Source organism: Hypanus sabinus, chromosome 7 (assembly GCF_030144855.1).
Source record: "Hypanus sabinus isolate sHypSab1 chromosome 7, sHypSab1.hap1, whole genome shotgun sequence".
In the NCBI taxonomy this organism is placed as follows: domain Eukaryota; kingdom Metazoa; phylum Chordata; class Chondrichthyes; order Myliobatiformes; family Dasyatidae; genus Hypanus; species Hypanus sabinus.
The window spans coordinates 143,021,936-143,045,487 of NC_082712.1; the positions used below are offsets into that span (position 1 = coordinate 143,021,936).

At 40.6% G+C, this 23,552-nt stretch overlaps 1 protein-coding gene across 5 annotated transcripts in view; it reads right to left on the reverse strand.

Moving 5' to 3' along the window:
• dennd2b (DENN domain containing 2B) overlaps nt 1-23,552 on the reverse strand; it is a 439,983-nt gene that overhangs the window by 112,398 nt on the left and 304,033 nt on the right. For all 5 annotated transcript variants that reach the window (XM_059975845.1, XM_059975847.1, XM_059975844.1 and 2 more), the window contains 4 exons: nt 11,700-11,915; nt 5,767-5,863; nt 3,397-3,441; nt 3,001-3,185 (listed from right to left, as the gene is read on the reverse strand). In XM_059975845.1, coding sequence (XP_059831828.1) covers nt 3,001-3,185; nt 3,397-3,441; nt 5,767-5,863; nt 11,700-11,915 — 543 coding nt within the window. The remainder of the gene's footprint in view (nt 1-3,000; nt 3,186-3,396; nt 3,442-5,766; nt 5,864-11,699; nt 11,916-23,552) is intronic.

Below are 23,552 nucleotides of genomic sequence, written 5' to 3' on the forward strand. Positions count from 1 at the left end.
TAGTTTTTTTGTGCAAGGCAGCGGGTGGGTTTTTTTTTTGGAGGTTTGCGAGTTCTGTCTCTTTTTCTTTTTTGTGCTGGGAGAGAGTTGATGTCTTTTCTTTCAACAAATACCAAGGTTTATCTGTATTTCGTGGCTGTGTAGAGAAGAGAACATCAGAGTTGTATTGTATCTGTATACTTCGACAATAAAACGAACCTCTGACTCTTTAATACAGCTTAAGTGATCATTTATTAATTGCTAATGGGACAACACTGAATAGTCACAACTAACAATGAAACATTGTTATATTGTAACAATATCTACAAATACATAAATTCTTTTTTCTTTGAGTAATAAATATTAACTACCATAATCATTGAACTACCCACTGACTGAGTAAATCATTGGTGAGTGTAATAAATAAAATTGTTTTAATATTAAGGATGATCTTCAAAGTTGCTGTTAAAGTCTGGAAAACAAAAAAACTGATTTTTTGAGTACCAAAATGAAAATGCAGATGCTGGAAATAAAAATAGAAAGTGCTGTTAATATTCAGCAGGTCAGGCAGCCTCTGTGGAAAGAGAGACAGAATTCACATTTCAGGCTGGTGATTCCTCATCAGAACATTATCGATCATCTTTCCTGGTGTGCAATGTAATAAAAATATTCTTTAAAAAATTAGTAGTGGCCTACTTGAAAATCCTTTGGCAGTCTGCCATTGGAAGATCTGTAGTTATTTTGTAAGCTTGTTTGCTTCTTTCCCTCAAAATGTGACTAGATTCACTGCCACCTCATTTTATACCTTTTCAGGAGCCCACTTTATCTCAAAAATACAGCACTCAGATTCACGGTTTAGATGTTGTAGACAGGAGAAACTGTCCCTATTGGTGGCATATCAGCCACTGTATATTTAAAGCAATTAGCAAAATGATCAGAGAGCAGAGGGGAGATTTTATTTGTGTAAGTTTTAATGATCTGTCCTGCCTGACATTCTGATGCAAACAGGCTCAATAGCAAATTCCAGAGAAGAATTAAACATATACTTGAAAATTTTAAAAATTGCACAGCTATGAAAAAGTGAGGGAAGTTGAACTAACCTGGACAACTTCATGAACCTTTGGAAAGACTGGTTGGTGCTTCAATGCATATGATTGAAGCATGCTAGTGTAAAATTATATTTACACCTTAATCTTCAGTTGTCTGTCTATATGCCAGGTACATTACCTAAGTTATCAATCTGAAAAAAGCACCTGAATATCAATATCAAGCCCTATAAATGGGGTGGCACCACAAATGAGAAATTCAGTTAAAATGGGCTGATTCTGCATGTGCCTTTTGTGCATAGAAATCTTCAGGGGGTTTTTTTATTGCTGTGGTTCCAGGAAAAGTATTCCATATCAGAAGTCAAATATGAGCTTGTCATTCCAGATCAGGGTTGCCAGCTGGCTCCACATAACAGCCAGTCAATTTCCTGTGTTCCATAACTGGCAGCCGACCGAAGTCCACCTGCAGCTCACTCAGTTTATTCAGAATGCTTGGTTTTCCGACTGGCACAGACCACAACAGTTTAAAATATAGTAGCAAGGTAGCTCTGAATCTGCTCGATTTCCTCTCCAAAATCCTTGCTCTAAAGCATGCTGGTATTTAAATATTTATCCCATCAATAGTTAAAGTCTTATCACAATGGTACACAGATGAACCAAATGATAAAGCCATTACCAAACACATTATACTATCTAAGATATCCAACTTAAACTTAACCAGTTTTCATGGATTCCTTCATTATTGGGCTCTTATATCTTGTCTGTCACTCTCTTCTTGCAGCTACCATCAGTCAGATGGTAAAGAATGACTGTAGACTCAACAGCAGCTGATTCAACTATACAGTTTGTGAACCAACTGGCAAAGCACTAATCACTGCTGTTTAGCAACACTATAACTCTGATCACTTTGCACTGAAATGGATTTCTTTTCTCCTAATTGTGTTCCTTCTTGTAAAAACTGTGGTTATTGAATGTTTTTCTTGTGAAAGCTGCTTACATGATGGCATAAACGTGGCACAAATTTTGTGAGCACTTTTGTAGGCTATTTTGCCTTGCACTTTTCATCAGTAAATGTACTGGCACTACATTTTTTGGAAGAACCATTTTAATGTTGTACTTGGACAGATATCTGCTTACTCAAACTAACTAACTGTTGTATAATTTTCAAATGGATTCCTATTTGGCAGATCACGTGTAGTTAGTTGCAAGTGAAATGTTTTACTAGTACACCTTAACAATGAATACAGCTATTTCCTTTTCCAGAACCACTCATACTTTCCACACATACAAAATTACTTTTAATCACATTGTGAGAAACACTTTTGGAAAACCTCAAGCTCAGGAAGATAAATTGGTCTGCTGAAGAATTAGAGCCAAATGGTAAATTAATAGCTACAGTCTACTAATGAAAACAAGCTGCTAATATGAAGGATTCAGACCTTTAATAATTGCTTTATATTTTACAGTTAGACATTTTATCTGCTATTTTTCCTGCTGCCTGTTCTTGGATTAGATTTGCTATCTCTGCCAGCTTCCTTAATTGCCCAGTTTCCTAGTTTTTTTCAAACTTGTCCTTTATTTTCCGCTGTTGCTCTGGCCTATTCACTGAGATAACTTTGAGTTGTAGTTCACACAGAAATTTAAGATGTGGGAATAGCTGCTAAAATCTAAACAGTTTTGGATATGCTCAGGGAAAAGCCAATAAACTGACACAATCCTGAGAATACGAAACTTATTATTGTACGTTTCATTTTCTCAGTGAATTTGATATTAAGGACATAAATTTTAAACAAAAATCTTAAGAGGAAATTAAATATTAGCAGGAGGCTTGAAACTAAAATTATTACCTACTAAGCATAGTGAATTTATGCAATTGTGTGGGTTCTCATTTTTGAACATTTTAAAGACCGATCTTTCCAATCTGTGTAAAACATACAAAATAAATCATTGGGTTCTTCTACACTTTAGCAATTACCTTTGGAAATTGATAGGATACTTCAGGAATATAAGTATTCTTCGAAGGTTTCTTCTTTAATGAAATCACCACAAAATATTCAAAGAGTTCCCGCTCTTGCCATTCGATAAGTTCCCGTTCTAAAGTGCGGTAACTGGGAGCTTTCTTTAGCACTGACTGAATGTGGACCAAACGTTGAGTGTGCGCTGTAAAACAAAATTAAATCTGAAAAGAGTTCATAGTTTTTTTCTCCCCTGCAATCAAAGAAAATGGAATGCGCAAGTTGTCACAAGGATTAATCTGTGGTTCATGGAGTTTAAGATTTGTCTTTTGCTGATCTGCTAAGCAGGAAAGGCTATATTGCACAGATACTAAGGAAGCCCCGTGCATTCTCTCCAAGGCATTATGACCTCTTACCTTTAAACCTGTCATCAGAGTCACTCTCACTCTCACTGTTCTCGTCTGTGAAAGAGATAAAGAAGCTGAGTGAGGATTCCAGCAAGCCAAAACAAAACTTGGTTCAGAAAAAAAAATTCCAGATCTTAGACTAAACAGTTATTAGTCTTGTAGCAGCTGTAAAAATTCTGGCCTTAAAAACATGTTGACTGTGGATTTTTTTCCGTCTTAATGAAATGGTGTGTAAAGCAGTAGGTTAGACTGCGCTTCTCATTCACAATAATTAGCAATTGAAAAAAAAACAAGAAATTAATTGGAAGCATGCCTGAAGAACATAAACTTTTAGTGTATAAATATCCCTTATGAAGATGCCTTAACCAAGTGACAAACCATTTCTTGATTGAAATGACACTAACAGTGTGGCAATGATTGTCGTTACACTTGCTGGCATCATAACTGCTCAGGAAGTACATTAGAACGGGAACTGTTAGTCTCCACACAGAAAGCATTTACTCTCATCCATGCCAGTGTCAGGGATCTGGAGGAGATGTGGGCACTTCTATATGGCAAGGTATCACTTGGAAATCAAGCCTGAAGCCATAAATACTGCCAGTGATACAACATCAATGGCACTTCGACTCCTGGGTCTGACTGCCATTTTAGGCACAGGTGGTATTGGTGCTGCCACTGCAAATCTCCAGTAACTCAGATTCCATTCTCACTTTAGGTGCTGTCTGTGGAATCTGAACATTCTCCATGTGATCTGCCAGGAGGTTACCTGGCTATTGCAGATTACCCCTAAAGTGAGTGGGAGACAGGAGAATCAGGGAAGTAGAGTACTGGGAAGTCAGAGGGGGGGAGCCCAGGACTGATGGGATTCTGCTGAGAGCCAGCACGGACTTGATGGGCTAAATCGCCCTTTTCTATGTCATAAGAAAGCTACATAGGTTAAATAGACTAAAAATATTTTGAATAACTTTTACATTTTCAAGAACCAATGCCACAGGAGTGTAATAATTAGTGTAACACTATTACAACTAGCAGTTTAGAGTTCAGTTCTGACATTGTCTATAACACGTCTGTGCATCCTCCCTGTGGAATGCACTGGCTTTCTCCTGGTGCTCCGGTTTCCTCCCACAGTCCAAAGGCATACCAGTTAGTAGGTTACTTTGTCCTGTGGTTAGACGAGGGTTAAATTGGGGATGCTGGCTGGCTCAGCTCAAAGGGACTATTCCATGCTGTATCTCAGTAAATAAATATATTTAATAACTAGATCTTTTATGAGCAGTTTAAAACAACACTATTATTAAATAATGGTGACAAATTTGGAACCATGAAAATAATTGGCATCCGTGAAATGATTCGTGAAGCAATTCTCATTTAACGATGACACCACTTTTTAATTCCCCTCAATCTCTTCGTTATCGAAGAGGAAGAAGCTGGGACTTCTGCCTCTTTGGAGCAACGGAGGATGAGAGGCAGATGCGGTGTATAAAAATAATGAGAAGCATGGAGTGGCCAGACAAACCCTTTTCCCCAAGGGCTGCAGTGGGCAAAGCCAGATGACATGAGTCAAGGGAAGTGTCAAAGGAATGTTTTTTTCTCCCAATAGAGAGTGATGGATGCCTGAAACATGCTGTCAGAGGTAGTGGTACAGGCTGAAATAATGGGAATATTGAAGAGACTCTTAGATAGGCACATGGATGTAAGCAAAGGTGAAATATTGTGGGGGGCTGCGTAGGGTTAGATTGTTTGTGGAGTTATGTTTATATAGGTATGAACAACATTGAGGGCGGAAAGGCCAGTACTGTGCTGCACTGTTCTATGTTCTCCAAATAATTTTTCTTTGTTGTTGCTTCTAGACTATATCACAGTTAGTGCTGTGAAGTTTTGTTAAGTTTTGCACTTAACTTTTGAGGAGGTAGCATATTTGAATGATTTCAAATTGAGTTAGATGTGCAGATGAAAATTCAATTCCAAAACATCTGCCTGTGATGAGCTCTGTTCCACAGAGCTGTCACGTCTACACATTTGAGTGAAAAATGGATTGTTATTCTGTATTTGGGTTTATTCCCACTAAGATTATAATGCCAAGATCTGCGAGGGATGGGAAATATGGAGCAAGATAAGTAGACAATCTGTGCTTTATTACTGCCTAATCATTCTAATTATGCAGAATGTCTGCTACAATCTTTCATAAAGATTGAAAGATAGCAGCAGACAATCGGAGAGAGGGAAATTACGATTAGCTTCCAAGAAAAATTTACCAGGTTTGCTACCAGGCCGTGGTTGACTTACCCAACATTCATGACTCTTATTTTTGTTGAAAGAGAGGGACATTCTTAATTTGATCATATTGAGCAAGTTGTTGTTAATAGTTCATCCTCTTACCTCGCAGAGATGCATTCTCAAAATTTGACAGAGACAATTTCTTCAGCCTTTTCTTCCCTCTCTTTGCACTATAGATGCCATTAATTTTCTGGACAAGCTAAGAAAGTTTAAAAAAAAAGTAAAAGTAATTAATTATTAACCTACTCAGTTTCTATTTTAGGTCTGCTATTTCATTAACACAAATTAACCCTCAAATTACATATTATTTATAAGCTATATTTAAAATTTTTAGCAACAAAGCAATATTTTACTAAATACAAAACCATAAGAAGCCAATCACAAGTGCTAATACTGAAAAGAAAATTATTAAAAAGTTATTAACTAAAAGGTATTATTAATTAAATCCCTGCTTTATATTCACTTTGAATAATTGGATTTACTCTTCCTTTTTCTACGTAATAAGGCTTCTGAAATAGATGTTTACGTTTTGCTTGAACAAAGAAAAACAAAAATAACCCCAGAACAAAGGTATGCTGGCTTTTTGCACAAGGATGCAATTCAATTTCTTTTCCTGGCCCTTTCCCATAACACTGTAGAATTGTGGTCTTGACTGGTTTTGGTATTGGTTTATGATTGTCACATGCACTGAAATACAGAGAAAAGCTTCTGTTTCTGTGTCATTCGGACAGATCAGTCCATATTTAAGTACATCAAGGCAATAAAAAGGAAGAAAGAATCCAAAAACTTCTTGCCTGCTTATAACTTTCCCCTGGGTCCCCACCCCCTTCCTTTTCTCCCATTGTTCATCTCCGCTCCTATCAGATTCCCTCTTCTCCAGCCCTTTACCTTTCCCACCCACCTGGCTTCACCTATCACCTTGCAGAAAGCCTCTTCCTCCTCCCCCCACCTTTTAATTCAGGCATCTCTCCCCTTCCCTCTCAGTCCTGATGACAAGTCTTGGCCTGAAACATCAGCTGTTTATTCTTTTCCATAGATGCTGCCTGACCTGCTGAGTTTCTCCAGCATTTTGTGTGTGTTGTAAAATAAAGTGTTACAATTACAGTAAAAGTCCAGTGCAGGGTTCCATCTGTTTCATTTTGAAATACCAACAATTTAATCTGCTTCCATTAGTCATTCAGACAATGAATTCTAAATCATAAATACCAATTGTATAACATCCCTAGCTACTAAAACTTTGGCCTTTGTTTCATGGTCATTTCAAGTTTATTGTCATCTGACTGTACATATATACAACCTCTGGACCATGGTACACCCACAATAAATTTATCAAACACAGCACATAAAATGAAATATTACCACAAATAAATTAATAAATATAATTCAAAATGCACGTGAAGTGTGCGACACTGGTAAACAGTAAACAGCTCGCTGTCCTAGTGACAGGACCTTGGTAATGGGAGGGCATTCATACTTCCACAGGCTGGGGGGAGAAGCTGTTGCCTAGTCCTAATGCTCCTTTGCCTCCTTCCTGACACTAGTGGATCAAAGAGATTGCAGGAGGGGTGGTGGGGATACTCAACGATGCTTCAGGCCCTTTGTATACAATGCTCCTGGTGGTCGCATGGAGCTTGGAATGTCGCCCCCAGGTCAGACTGACTGGGCCTTTTTTCTGTCTGGAAGTCCAATATTCAGTTACAGAGAGCGGTGTTGAGTCCAACCGAGAGCAGTTTACGCACCAGCCTCTGAGGAATGATCGTACTAAATGCTGGCATATGAGGCACTGTTTTCTAGATGGGTCAGGAGGAAGAGAAAGGCTGAGGCTATGGCCTCACCAGTGGGCTGGTTTGAGACACTGGAAAGGGTCTGATGTAGCTGGAAGGGGGAATTTTATACAACCCATTACCAGCCACTCAAAGCACCTCATGACTGCTGAGGTTAGTCCCACTCAACAGTTACCATTGCACTCTGGGACACCAGAATGATGATGGCTGCCTTGGAACCTGCAGGGGCTGTGGGTGGGCTGTTGTGTAAATCCTCGTTAAAACCTCTGTTAGCTGAGCCGCACAACCCCCCAGCACCTGAGCTGGTATGCTGCCCAGCCCTATAGCTTGCTGTGGATTTACACTGGCTACGATCCTCCTCACCTAAGCTGCAGCCTGTTCCTTCCTCGATGTCACATCATTCATTGCACCAAATCACGCGTAGGAGGCACTCAGCCTATCAGGGAGGGAGGCATCGTTGTCATCAATGCACAGGCCGGACCTGTAATCTGTTATGGTTTGTGTACCTTGCCACATGCGCCACGTGTCCCAGATGCCAGAAAGGTGCCTGTGATTTTTCTGAGAGTTCTCTTGACCTCCAGATGGCACAGCTCTTGCTGGCTTTACAGTTGTCTTGTCCCCCAGTCCCTTGCTGCGTCCCAATCCCATTCAACAAAGGGTACAAAACCATCTTCACTCAGTCTCATTAAATTTTTGACTAGCACATTGTACTCTTCCTGTCAAGGTCATCCCAATTAATTTAAGAGAACAAATTTCAAAAGCTAGTATAAAGTGCTAGCAGGCAGAATTGGATTTCTGGCTACCGCTCTTCTCCATCCTGTCTGGTCCTTACATGCTCAGCACAACTTCAAATTATATTCACATTTTTAAAGAATTTGAGGGAAGGTGCCAGCAATTTGATTGCAGTGCAGAGCTATAGGTGCTGTGACACAAGAATTCCACTCTCATCTGCCTGAGGAAAAATAAAATCAACTGCCAGAGAGCAAACGTGTTGGGAACGCTGCAAGTTCATCGACTCAAAAAGCTGGCAAAGGGGCTGAATTTCTTTCCCAGGTTTGGTGAGGGCGGAATGAAGGGAACGCACTATGGAGGTGCTTCTTAACATGAGGCAGAACTCTGAACCCCGCAGAACGCTGTTGAAGTTCAACCAAATGAAAATTTTAGGGACAGGATGGATTAGTTTCGTTAGAAGGCAGTAAGAGTTATAGAATCCATGCAGGTGAGTGGAAATAAGGTGCAAGTCATTTAAGTACCAGATGTTAGAACAGACTTGATGGAATGATATTTATTTTCTTTCCCTTCTCCTATAATTGCCTATTGATTCAGTTTTCAGTCAGGCTTATAAATGGGCACCCAACAAGCCCATGAGAAACAGCAGATAGCAGTGGATAAAAAGCATATCAAACCCTATCTGCAATCTGATGGAGAAATAGCTGGAAGTACAAAACACTTCTTTATGTTTGATTGTATGGGGATATTACTTTAGATTGCAAGTGACCTCAGCTGACACTGCCTGATCAATCCATTCACTGCTCCCCACCCCTGCTGTACAAATTCTTACTTCTCTTACAGGCCTTGCTGGCCCACCTTCTGCCACACCACACCAGCTGGCTGCAGTACAACAGCCGGTTAGAACAAATGCTCATGGAATCCTTTGACATTCTTCATCAGGACACCAGTAACATCATGCCCAGGCTCAACCTGATCTGAAATTCTGCCTCAACAGTCCACTTTATTGTTCTGCTCGTCTTACTTGTTCCTGTTCCTTAAAATATTTATTCCATACAGCAAAGGCTGGAGATTTCTTAGTGCTTGGTCTAACAGCAAGTCAGATCCCACCTTGCAGTTCGTACTATTTTTCCAGAAAGAAAGGGAGAATTTATAGTGAGGTTGGCAAAAATCCTTGAAATTAGGTTGAGAAATAGCATTAATGTAACTGGAAAATTTAGCCTATCATCTCCCCATGATCCTGGAACAACTGCACGGATTCTCTGCACCTCTATCCTGCCAGATGAACTTCTCCTCGAAAGAAGGTGGTGAGGAAAACGTGGCTTCAAACTCCTTGAATTAGAACAATGGGGTTCAAAAAACCAGTACACGGGGCATGAACAGGAGGTGATAGGCACATTCCTCGTTTTCATCCCAACCTTTACTGATTCAGGCTTTTACGATTTCTATGATTCAACATGCCTTCAAGTCCACAGCAGCCAAGAAACAGTAATCTTGGATAAAGTTGCCACAAAAACACAGCTTACTAATTTTTAAACAATCAGCCAGTTTGAATCCAAGTTCCTTTTCGGTCCAATTTGCATATGAGACTTTGCCAAATTTCTGTGAATTACATTGAAAGTGTCACCCCCTTTAACCCCCACCCCCCTTGTTACCTCATCAAAACATTCATTTTAGTTGAACTGGAACAACCTTCTCTGTCCTCAAAAACCCCAGGGTCCATCTAATCTGGGACTGACTTTGAAATTATTTACTTTCAAAGATGCTAAATCCTTTAATATTTCCTTTCTCAAAATGGTTATCTTATTTAATAGTTCATATTCCTCTGCAGTGCAGCCTGTAGTGAAAATAGACACATTCAGTATTCAGTACGAAACAACCCCTTGTCCACTGCCTCAATATAGAGTTTATCTTATTGGTTTCTAACAGGTCAAATCTATTCTTGGTTATACTACTCTTTTCTAAACAACTTGACATTTTCATTGATTTCATTTGCCAATGTTTTTAAGATCCTTTCTTTCTCTTTTACATTTTATTCTTGTACGTATTATCCTCCTCTAGTCTTCCAAAATAAGCTGCAGAGAGTTGTAAACTTAGTCAGCTCCACTATGGGTACTAGCCTCCATAGTATCCAGGACATCTTCAAGGAGTGATACCTTAAAAAGATGGCATCCATCATTAAGGAGACCCATCGTTCAGGACGTGCCTTGTTCTCATTGCTACCAGCAGGGAGGAGGTACAGGAGCCTGAAGGCACACACTCAATGATTCCAGAATAACTTCTTCCCCTCTGCCATCTGATTTCTGAATGGACATTGAACCCATGAACACTACCTCACTACTTTTTTTTATTTTTAATTTTGCACTACTCACTTAACTACATATATACCACAAAGACAACAAATTTGATTACATATGCTGGTAATATGAAATGTGATGATGATTCTGATTCTGCAATATTGAACTCTCAGTATCTGAAATACCGTCCCTTTTCTGTCATCCCAGCTTGGCATCAAGGACACATCTACTGATTTCACAGGAGTAACTAAAACTGAAAGCGTGCAATGTAGTGTAACTGTTCAGGAAGGAAGCTCAAACCATACGTATCTCTTAATTCAGGAGGTTATCGGATGACCTGATAAAAGTCCATTAAATTATGAGAAGCACGAATAAGTGGATAGTCAGAGACTTACCCAGAGTAGAAATCTCAAACACTAGAAGACATAGGTTTAAAGGGAGTGGGGGAAAGTTAAAACAAAATTTGTGAGGCAAGTATTTTTTTAACTAGAGGGTGGAGAATGGTGTCTGAAAACATGCTAACAGGAGATAGCAGAAGCAGGTATGATAGCAAAGTTCAAAAGGCATTCAGACTGCCACATGAACAAGACAATAGAGGAATATGGGCTTCATGCAGGCAGCTGGGATTAGTTTAAATTGGCATCACGGTTGACGCAGATGTGTGGGCTGGAAGACCTATTCCTGTGCTGTTCTTTATTGTGTTCTAATGTCTCCTACTCTTCTGAAACTGATTTAATAACATTTGACTCTTTCCAGTCCACCTTTGCTTCCACTTCCTTTATCACTCACTCCCAAGAAAAAGATCCTCAAACATTTCAGAATGTACATTGATTCATTGCTAACTTCAAGAGCACATGCAGAACAACACTTAGAGAGCCTTTTTGACCCTTCTTGCAGCAAAAACATTTGTGACCCGCATTTGAACTCCAAATTTCTTCTTTCAGCTTGCAGTTAACACTTTACCTAACAGTGCAATGAAGCAGTGAGCCAGGATCCAGATAAAAGCATCAGCCACAATTATCCACACTTACTTAGGAAGTCTAGTGAATTATTCGCCATCAGATCTTTTATAATGCATTTCCTTCAATGTGTGCTATAGAATGTGTGCTGAAACTCAGATATGATTACTAAGTTTGTTTATGGCCATATGTACCTGAATACTAATCATCAGCAATGATAGTTTTTCCAACACATTATCAAAATAAAACAATTGGAGATTTCTCACCTTAGGGATCCTCCTGGATCGGCGTGTAGACAGCAGCTCACTGGTGGTGCTTATGCTGTCGTCATTGAGGCTGGTGGGGGAAGAGGGCACACTAAGGTGGGACAGAAGCAACACATCATCATGGCTGTGTCTTTTGGACAGGCGTGGTAGTCTAAGGGTCCTCCTGTCTATGGTACTACTCAGACGCAATGACAGACTGCTGGGTTTCGGAGGCAGCTTTGGAAGATAAGTCATTGACCAGGTTAACTTAATGTACTACAGTGCAGAGTATACAATCTATGTATCATTTCATGTTTTGTACTGCACTAGCTCTTGAGCCAGAATTTCCCTCAAACATTCAATACCTTTTGTTTCAAATTACCAATCAAATTATGCATGATGATCAACACTGCCACAAATGTATATTTTTAAGTTCATTAACTGCAGAGTTGAAAATATGCTCACTGTAATTAAAAAACCAGGAAATTACATTTACACAGAAATAACAAATGCGGGAAAATATGGTAGGCTGAAAAGAAAACTAAAGCTACTGAGAAAGAAATCTAATTTAACATGCCGATTCTTTAGCTATGAATAATTAGTGGTTTAGTCCTCCTGCCTTTTATTTTCTTATCTCACTATCATGTACAAAGTTCTTTATTAACAATAACAGTGTAGATCCACACACAATGAAAAGTAATATTTTTGTCACTATTTTAGCATCTGATTTTATTTATTTAGCAGTTGCTGTATAAAACAATAATTGGAGAAACACAATCCATTACTGACCAATTAACAATTTTAATAGGGAACACTTTATTTCCCTGTATGGAAATGAAACGCTGGGCTCCAGATGTGCAAGACACTTTCTGAAATGTGCTGGTAGGTCCTCTATCTCATGGCTTGTGTCCACATTTTTTCTTGTAATAATAGTGTGCATTTGAAGTGCATCCAAATTATTCGGCATCTGTTGAGCATATACAGTACATGGACTTTGCCTAAGAATGTGTGTGCTCAGAACTGATCTCCAAGAGCAATGAATGTATTGGTCTACTACAAAATTCTTTGTGATTTATGGGTTGTTTCTTCTTTTTGTCTTAAGTAGTATATTGTTTTACAATTCACATTTTCCATCTAGGGCAATTCCATCTAGGGTGGCAATTCACATTTTCCATCCACAGGGAAGCAAACTGTCCACAAGAAAAGTTATGAAGAAACCCCTTACAGAAAAAGTGAACAACATTCCTGTCCCTCTCTGTCCAAAACAGTGGCTTGCAAGATTCAAAGCTTGGTAATATCTTCCTCAGTGATTTGCAAGCTATTCCATCTACCTAACAGCAAGACATTCATTCAGTGTTTACTAAAATGAACAGCTTTGGTATACTTACTGGCAGGAAATTGGCAATGATAAGAGTTCAGCAGAACCTATATCATAATGTACAGCACCAGCTTTATAATGAAAGCACAAAAACTGCAAAAAGTCTGTCCTTTTTTTTTAAAGTTACATACATAAAGTATATAATGCTGTCACAAGAACTCTTCCAGTATGCACATAAGAGCGAGCAATGTCACAAATCTGTACCATCTGAGAGCTTCCCCTGCACTACCCGGTGTTTATGGAGATAAAAATTCATTCCCTGATTAAAAGCCTGCACTCTGCAGTGTCTTAGCACCATGAGTGTGTGATATTCGTACACCTGAGTGCAACCTTTCTCTCACTGGTATCCATGGAAATTCTCCAAGAGTCCCATGCACCTGGTGAAAAGGATCCGCAAAAAGTGACGTCATTCTTGGCGTGTCCTGAAAGGGGGAGGGGAATGCTGAGTCCAAGCATTGCTGGAAATCAATATGCTGGCATAAGCCAACATTCTACTTCATGGATTCAGACGTAGAAGTTTTAGATGGAGAAGTGGACAATGAAAGAGAGGTTCTTTAACCTATAGATTCTGGGATGTCATAAAGGACAGAAATGACCTTCCCACTTACTCTACCCATTCTGGCTAGTGAGATCAATGTTCCAGATGATGCCACGAGAACTTGGCCCCACTGCTGCAAGAGGTTTACTGATTTTCTATCTGCAGTGAATGTCAATGGAAAGAGTAGCAGATACGATCTGTCTATTATGTACTGTTGTACTTAAAATTTTAAAAATTTAATGGCAAGTTTACTTACACAACACAATATACCCACTAACACACAGACACAAGAGCCAGTCGATGTTAGAATTTGGAGCAAACGGCTGAAAGAATCCAGCAGCACCAGAAACTCGCTCCTCCCCTCAATCTTGCAGGACAGTTATCTGCAATTGCCAACTGTAGCTACATAGGTGAGGTGGTAAAGTGGGCAGCCTTACTTGTGTCTCAACTCACTCCTCTGCATTCACCATTGCATATGATGCAGGTTAGAATAACTTCAGTAGCTACAGATCCAATGTGCAAAAATGCAATGGAGATTATTGAGGACATTATCTCATTTTCCACCTCGGCTTCAGTCTGCCATCTTTTCTGCTTTTTGCCATCTTGATGCTTTACAAAATCCCTTCTGACCTACAGCCTTCATTCAATGTGACCCTATTTTTCATTTTAGATAAAAGATCACAGCAGTGGAGCAACAGAGGAAAAAGGAATACTGTATCTCTACAGTGCTTCTAATGCTCACATCAACCACCTCAAATGATAGCACCACATATGGTAAAGAGTAAGTTCTTCACCTGGTGGATCAGAAGGCAAGTGAACAGCACCAAGGCCAGGGTAAAGGTCAGCTGACAAGCCAGCTGCCTAGATACGGAGGTCAAGCACCAGTTCTTCCAGGGAGGAACTGGAGAAGCATCATGAAGCCACCGCACAATGACAGAAACAGATATCAGATGATGCTTAAACATGATCAGACCTGTCATAAAGATTCGAAAAGCACAGGGGAGTCCACCTCCAACCTTATACAAAACTACACAGAGCCTAAGCCCAACTCCTCACTAAGCCAAATTGAGGAAAGAACTGGATTTAGGCTCCATGATGCTGGATGATTAGCTTATGTCAAATTCACAAATCCAGAACTGCGCAGATACTGGCAGAAGTCACACTCCCATTTGTAACTATGTCTGGAGGCAATGACCTATTGCTCAAGGCCAACTAGCTGCCAGCCAACTTCAGATTGTTGCTTCCAATGTTCCCCTCACTGTTGTCCATTAGCTAGATAGCTCAGACCAGAGCAGTTTGAGCATTAAAGTCCACATCTAAAGCTATCAGTGGTCAACTTTTCTCACATCCACATCCTCTATCACTACAAAGGAGTGATCATCTGCTAGACCAACTACAACCAGATGGGTGATTAGCACCATGAATCAATAGCAAGATAAGAAAAGCAACATGGAGAAATGCTCAAGGATGAATAGTTGGAAAATGGTGCACTTTGCAGGTAATGTGCAAATGCTGGACGGCAGAAACAGAGCACAGAAGATACTTCCAGGTTAATTTTTGTTCTTCTGTGTCCTCAGGAATGAATTCAAGAGGAAAATTGAGAATTTTTCAGTACCTTGAAGGAGTGTATTCATTGAGGAGATGAGCATTTTCCAGTGTACTTAAGAATAAGAGGAATGGAGAATATTTTCAGTATCCTCAGGAGTACACATTGAGGAAAACATCTAGGAGGCTAATATAGGCAGTTTGTGAAAGGGCATGTATACACGCATAGTTTATTTAAAGTCTGTATGGAAGTCTCAAGGCTTTTCATTTGGTCAGAGATGCCACCTGAGGTTGACTCATTACCTGCATAGCTCCAAGGTACTCAATGCCAACAAGATCAGTCTTCCACATCCAGCCCAGGTTGGTGTGGCTGGGCAGGGATTAGGGGGCAAGATGCAGATGTTCGGTTTGGGGACCTGCCAGCCTGTTTGTCACCCCTTTGTGTGTGCTACCCATAAAGTGGTTAGCCGTCATCCCCCAAACCTTTCCGAAAGAGCAGCTGAAACATGCCACTGGATGACAGAACTACTGGACATCTCAATAAATGCTTTGGGAGTTTCATGATCAATTTTACACTTCAATCATGCAATGCATTAAAGTATGGAGTTTGCAACTGAACTTCAAAGATTGTCCTTTACAACGAAACAACTGGTGCAATTATCAGATTTAAGGTGTTGAAATAATAAGTGTGTTGTGTTAATAGAGAAAAACTAAATGAATGATAAAATGCTCACCCCTCACAGCTAACAAAAACAAAGGCTGGTATAGCCTTACTTAAAATGATTAATTCCCTTTTGAACTACTTAGACAGAAACTCAAAACATACAGCCTATGTTAAAGGCTGTCCCTGATAAACAGGAACCAAGCATCACTCGAGTCTTATCTTCTCCATGCTATAAAGCATCTGTTCAAGAAGCCTTCGACTTTCACTGAACTTGTTGAGTGTCTCAAATGTTTTATGAGTCTTGTAGTGTAGTGGGAAGTTCAAAAAAATGTAAATAAACTGTTTTGCTTAGGCAAAACAGGATGTTTATGTCCTTTATGATGAATTATTAGGAATAATAATTCCTACCTGGGGGAAGAGTCTGGCCCTGTGGCTCAGAAGGGTAGGGAAAGGAAGAGGATGGCAGCAGGGATAGGGTACTCTATAGTTAGGGGGTCAGACAAGTGATTCTGTGGACGCAGTAAAGAAGCATGGATAGTAGTTTGCCTCCCAGGTGCCAGGGTCTGGGATGTTTCTGATTACGTCCACAATATCCTGAAGTGAAAAGGTGAACAGCCAGAGATCATGGTACATATTGGTACCAACGACATAGGTAGGAAAAGGGAGGAGGTCCTGAAAGCAGACTCCAGGGAGTTAGGAAGGAAGTTGAGAAGCAGGACCACAAAGGTGGTCATCTCGGGATTACTGCCTGTGCCGCTTGACAGTGAGTATGGGAATAGAGTGAGGTGGAGGATAAATGCATGGCTGAGGGGTTGGAGCAGGGGGCAGGGATTCAGATTTCTGGATCATTGGGTCCTCTTTTGAGGCAGGAGTGACCTGTAGAAAAAGGACAGGTGGCACTTGAATCCTAGGGGGAGTAATATCCTGGTGGTGAGGTTTGTTAAGGCTATTGGGGTGAGTTTAAATTAGGATTGCTGGGGGGGTGGTGGGAACCAAACTGAAGAGATAGAGGAAGAGGTGGTTGGCTCACAAATAGAGAAAGCTTGGAGACAGTGCGAGAGGGAGGATAGGCAAGTGATAGAGAAGGGATGAGCTCAGACTGATGGTTTGAGATGTGTCTATTTTAATACAAGGAGTATTATGAACAAAGTGAATGAGCTTTGCACATGGATCAGTACTTGGAGCTATGGTGTTGTGGCCGTTGTAGTTTTGGATGGTTCAGTGGCAGGAATGGTTACTTCAAGAGCCAGGCTTTAGATGTTTCAGAAAGGACAGGGAGGAAGGCAAAAGAGGTCAGGGCGTGGCACTGTTGATCAGAGATAGTTTCACAGTTGCGAGAAAAGGAGAAAGACATGGAGGAATCGTTTACGGAGTCTCTGTGGGTGGAAGTTAGGAACAGGAAGGGGTCAATAACTCTACTGCGTGTTTTTTTTTTGTAGACAACCCAATAGTAACAGGGACATCGAGGAGCAGATAGGGAGACAGATTCTGGAAAAATATAATAATAACAGGGTTGTCATGGTGGGAAATTTTAATTTCTCAGGTATTAATTGGCATATCCCTAGATCGAGGGGCTTAGATGGGTTGGAGTTTGTATGGTGTGTTGAAGGAGGTTTCTTGACACAATATGTAGATAAGCCTACAAGAGCAGAGGCTGTATTTGAACCTGGTCAGATGTCAGATCTCTCAGTGGGAGAGCATTTTGGAGATAGTGATCACAATTCTATCTCCTTTACCATATTATTGGAGAGGGATAGAAACAGACAGAAGTTAGGAAAGTGTTTAATTGGAGTAAGGGGAAATATGAAGCTATCAGGCAGGAACTTGGAAGCATAAATTGGGAACAGATGTTCTCAGGGAAATGTACAGAAGAAATGTGGCAAATGTTCAAGGGATATTTGCGTGGAGTTCTGCAAAGGTACATTCCAATGAGACAGGGAAAGGATGGTAGGGTACAGGAACCCTGGTGTACAAAGTCTGTTATACATCTAGTCAAGAAGAAGAGCTTGCGAAAGGTTCAAAAAACTAGGTAATGATAGAGATCTAGAAGATTATAAAGCTAGCAGGAAGGAGCTTAAGAATGAAATTAGGAGAGCCAGAAGGGGTCATGAGAAGGCCTTGGTGGACAGAATTAAGGAAAATGCCAAGGCATTCTACAAGTATGTGAAGAGCAAGAGGATAAGCCGTGAGAGAATAGGACCAACCAAGTGTGACAGTGGAAAAGTGTGTATGGAACTAGAGGAGACAGCAGAGCTACTTAATGAGTATTTTGCTTCAGTATTCACTACCGGAAAGGATCTTGGCGATGGTGGGGATGACTTACAGTGGACTGAAAAGCTTGAGCATGTAGATATTAAGAAAGAGGATGTGCTGGAGCTTTTGGAAAGCATCAAGTTGGATAAGTCAACAGGACTGGACAAGATGTACCCCAGGCTACTGTGGGAGGTGAGGGAGGAGCTTGCTAGTTCCATACACACTTTTCCACAGTCACACTTGATTGGTCCTATTCTCTCACGGCTTATCCTCCTGCTCTTCACATACTTGTAGAATGCCTTGGGGTTTTCCTTAATCCTGTTCATCAAAGCCTTCTCATGGTCCCTTCTGGCTTGCTAAGCCTCTGGTGATGATTTTTGCATCATCAATGGGGATAGGAGAGGTTCCGGTGGATTGGAGGGTTGCAGATGTTGTTCCATTATTCAAGAAAGGGAGTAGAGACAGCCCAGGAAATTATAGACCAGTGAGTCTTACTTCAGTGGTTGGTAAGTTGATGGAGAAGATCCTGAGAGGCAGGATTTATGTACATTTGGAGAGGCATAATATGATTAGGAATAGTCAGCATGGCTTTGTCAAAGGCAGGTCGTGCCTTACGAGCCTGATTGAATTTTTTGAAGATGTAACTAAACACATTGATGAAGGTAGAGCAATAGATGTAGACTATATGGATTTCAGCAAGGCATTTGATAAGGTACCCCATGCAAGGCTTATTGAGAAAGGAAGGAAGCATGGGATCCAAGGGGACATTGCTTTGTGGATCTAGAAGTGGCTTGCCCCCAGAAGGCAAAGAGTGGTTGCAGACAGGTCATATTCTGCATGGAGGTCGGTGACCAGTGGTGTGCCTCAGGGATCAGTTCCGGGACTTGGAAGTAGGTACAGAGGAGATGTTAGGGGTAAATTTTTTTTATATATAAACGCAGATTGTGGTCAATGCGTGGAATGGGCTTCTGGCAATGGTACTGGAGATGGATATGATAGGGTCTTTTAAGAGAATCCAGGACAGTTACACAGAACTCAGAAAAACAGAGGGTTATGGGTAACCTTGTGTAATTTCTAAGGTAAGGAAATGTTTGGCACAGCCTTGTGGGCCAATGGGCCTGTATTGTGCTGTAGCTTTTCTACGTTTCTATGAATTGTCAGTCATTTCTAATTATTCAAAATAGTTATGCTCAGACAATAATTAATATCATTATATTTAGTGATGTGTTGATATGATGACATCACGTCGCAGGCTGAATCAAAGGTGGTGACAAATTAGCATATAGGAGGCAGATTAAAAATCCGGCTGAGTGGTGCCACAACAACAACCTTTTAACCCAATGTCAGCAAAACCAAGGAGTTAAGATGGCACCAAGTGGCTGCCTCTTTGAGCTCATCTGTGAAAAATAGCTTAGTTCCTCTCTTTAATGTCTCTTTTTTTCTTTTCAAGTTGGTTGGGGTTCTGTCGAGGTCCTCATCTGCAAGTGGCACTCAAACTGCAGTTTTTTAAATGGTGAATGAGTTCCCATTTCTGGAGCTCATTGGCTGACTTTGGACGATGGTGCCTCTGGGGTGCAGGCCCTGCGCACAACCGTTTTCAGGCCCGTGTTGCCAACTGAGGCGTTGCGGAAGATTGAACATCAGGATTTTGCTGTGGCTGATGTATGGAAAACTGACATGGCAGACTGTAATACTGAAACTGTAACTATCAGTCTCCCCCTTTCACTGTGAAAATGGGTGAAATCTCCCTGGGGAGGGAGGGGGAGAGGGGAGAGGGGGAGAGGGGAAGAGGGGGGAGAGAGAGAGAGAGACAGTGCGCCTGTGGCACGTTGAACTGTCAGATGAACTACAGATTTTGTTGACTGCAGATCACGGTCTCACTTTGGGTGCTTTGGTGGGTGGTGGGCACTGTATCAGATGAAGGAGGGGGAAATCGTTGTATTGATGCTTACGCGGTGAGGGGGGCATTGGGGCTCTGTCTCTCAGACTTTTGGAGTTCTGTTTCTTGTGGATCTCTGCGAAGACAATGATTACAGTTTGTATACTGCATACATTCTCTGATAATAAATGGAGCCATTTGAACTGATTATTGACTTCAGGAGGGGGAAACCAGAGGTCTATGAGTTGTCTCCAAATGCAAAAGCTGAAGACTTTGTAGTCTAATGCAAATGGAAAAGAATAGTTTCCTGAAGGGCGTGTGTGTTCCTTAATTGGAATTAATGCATTGTGTCAACTGGCAGACTGTCAAAGATTGAATCATACTAATTGATATTTCAAACTACAAAGAGCATAATTAAAATATTCTATTAAAGCCCCTTAAATTCCAGGTGCCTTAGCTGTACTTTTCCTCTCCTACTTTGAAGCCCTGGTCATAGTGAAGTTGGACAGTATTTGGGTAGCCAGTGCCATTGAATTTCCTTGCCGTACAATACAAATAATTTATTTCTGGAGCCCTAATCATTTCAGGGTGGCAAACATATCTCTATGTCCTATGAGTGTTGAAGAGTGTGACATGGACTTCCACTATCTACACCAAAGTGAATCCAAAATGAAGATGTTGCGAGCTCTGATTATTGTACATATGGTATGGACAAAAGTTTTCTTAGTTCACTGAAGTAACTTTGCCTGCTCATATTATGAATAAGCTTATAAATTTCCAATATCACTCCATGCAGTCCTGAGAAGAGCTCTCTCCTCTTTATGGAAACACAACAGACTGAAGGTGCTGGAATCGGGAACAGCACAATGAAATGCAGGAGGAACTCAGCAAGTTAGTCAGTATCTATTGGAGGGAAATTGACAGGTGACATTTTGGGTTGAGATGCTTCATCTAGATTGGACTGCTGCCTGATCTTCTGAGTTCCTTCAACTTTTTATGTGTTTCACCCTCTCTATCACCACTTAAAAACTTATATGTTGTAAAACATACTCTCCAAGTTGCAAACTGCACCCATGAGTAAAGTGCAACTGAATCTTTTGTATATCACAATAAATTTCCCTACAATGCACAAATGTTTCCACCAGTTTTGTCAATGGAAATTAAATTTCACATTTCCTGTGCCGTTCCTTTGCTACTATTGGAACATATAAAATTGATAAAGTACCAAGTGTCCCAAAAGAAGATATTTATTGTACTGCTGATTTCAACAATGAAGCCTCCCCATCAGTTTCAGGTTTCTTTTCTGTTACTAGTGTAAAGGGGGTTTCTTCTTTTTTCTTTGTTACTGTGTATGTAATCAAAAGGGCTTCTTTGTTTTGTTAAAAGCAGGAATGCTCCTTTGTTGCGAGAGAGTGCTGGAAGCTTGTTTGGGTTAAAATTTACTGATAACGAGAATTGTATTCTTTTGTAAACCAAATGGGGATTAATGTTCTTTCTTCTGAGTCTGTAAGCTTTTGTTGACGGGCTTTTGGGCAGATCGGCACGAGGGGGTTGAGAGAGAGGACGCAATGCTCTAAGCTGGGCGAGGAACGGACCCCAAGCGGGGGTCCGAGGCCAGGAGGTACTCCGAGGAGGGGGGGGATGAAGCTAGATGAACTTGGTTGACCACTCGGAAGGTCCTGAGCTGCGAGTCGAGGAGTTCGGAGGGGATCGAATGGTGACCAGAAGACTTCAGTAATTGAGCTCCAACGGTTGTGGTTTGGACTTTGATAAGTTTGGTGTCTTTTCTTTATTTTTTTCTTCATATATACTGTATCATTATTAATCACTTAGTTATAGTAACCTTTATAAATTGTACTCATTTAATCGCATATGGTGTACTGTCTGTTTCTGGGCGAGGCGGGGACATCACACAGCATCCACACCAGCTGATTACCCAGTTTGGCGGGGCCGAAGGCTGCTCCCCTAGACGAGGATGAGCTGAGCGAGCCTGAGGTGACCCAGGGGGTTACACTATGACATAGATGGAACAGCATAAAAATGGGCCCTTTAGTATACTATGTCCATGTTTGCTATCTTGTTCATCCACAAATCCTATTTCCCCACATTAGAACTGTCTAAATGTGTCCTAAACATAGTAATTGTGTCAGATTCCACCATCTTCTTTGGCAGTTCACTCCAGATATTATCTATTCTCTATTTTTTAAAAAATCACTTCATCCTCTGTTCCCCAATAAAAGTCCCTCCTGCCACCTTTTGTTTTTGATATTCTTAAGCTCCTGCCATTGGAAAAAGATTCTGACGATCCGGGGAAAATAGCCAATCCAATCTCTCTTCAGAACTCAAGCCTTACAATTCTAGTGAATACGTTCTGCATTTTCTCCAATGTAATCACATCCCTCGTACAGTGTGATAATCAGAACTGCACACAATACACCAAGTGCAGCCTAACCAGTGTTTCATAAAGCCCCAACTCTTGTATTCTATGTCCCAGCCTATGAAGACAGGCATGCCGTACGTCTTTTTCACCATCCTCTCTACCAATGTTTCCACTTTTAAGAAATTATGGACTTCAACCTCTGTCTTACCCTTATTTGACTTCCCAAAATATATCAGGATTAAATTCCTCCTACTATTGATGTATCCACTTACCACGTGATTTACATTTAGCTGAAGAGTTAGATAACCTTCCTCCTTACCGCAACACCACCACTTTTCATCTTGTCTACAGATTAATCATATCTGCTGCATTCAAACATTTGCATGGTTAACATAAATTATTCATCCTTGCAATGCACCACTAGTCACAGACTTCCAATCTGAAAAGCTTCCTTTCACTACCACCCTCTGCACTTCTTATTACCAAGCCAATTTTGGATCCCATTAACCAGCGTGCCTTAAGTGCTTGTGACTGATCCTGCCAAATGCCTTACTAAAATCCATATGGAATACAACTACCACCCTGACTTATTCCCCTTAATTTTACCTGCCAAAGATATTTCAGGGCCTCTTTCTGCCCTCCTAATTTCTTTCTCAGCGATTCAGGAACAGCTTTTTCCCCTCTGCCACCATCCGATTTCTGAATGGACAGTGAACCCACACTATGTCACTACTTTTTAAAAATAATTCTGGTTTTTTGCACTAGTTATCTTAAATTAACTATTTAATATATGCATATTATAATTCATTTTTTTCTATATTTATCATGTATGGCATTGCACTGCTGCCGCAAAGATAACAAATTTCTCAACACGTGCCAGTGATATTCAACCTGATTCTGATTCCTCAAGGGACTCTTGGAAATGCAATCTAGCTGAGATCTGAAAATGTTCAAGTTCACTGAGACTAACATCTCTACGCCTCTGAACAAGTAGCAGGTAGAAGTAGCACTTTGAAGAAAATGTTTATCCAACTCAGAAATGTTTCACTTATCTATAAAACATGGATAACTGTGTACATTTTTGGCCACCCTGTGGTAGGATATTGCTAAAGTAAAAAGGGTACAAGAATGTTGTCAGGAACCAGAGGGTTTAATTTCTATGGACAGATTGGATAGGCTGGGACTTTTTTTCCTTGGAGCAAAAAAGGTATTTACAAAATCATGAGGGTCATGAATA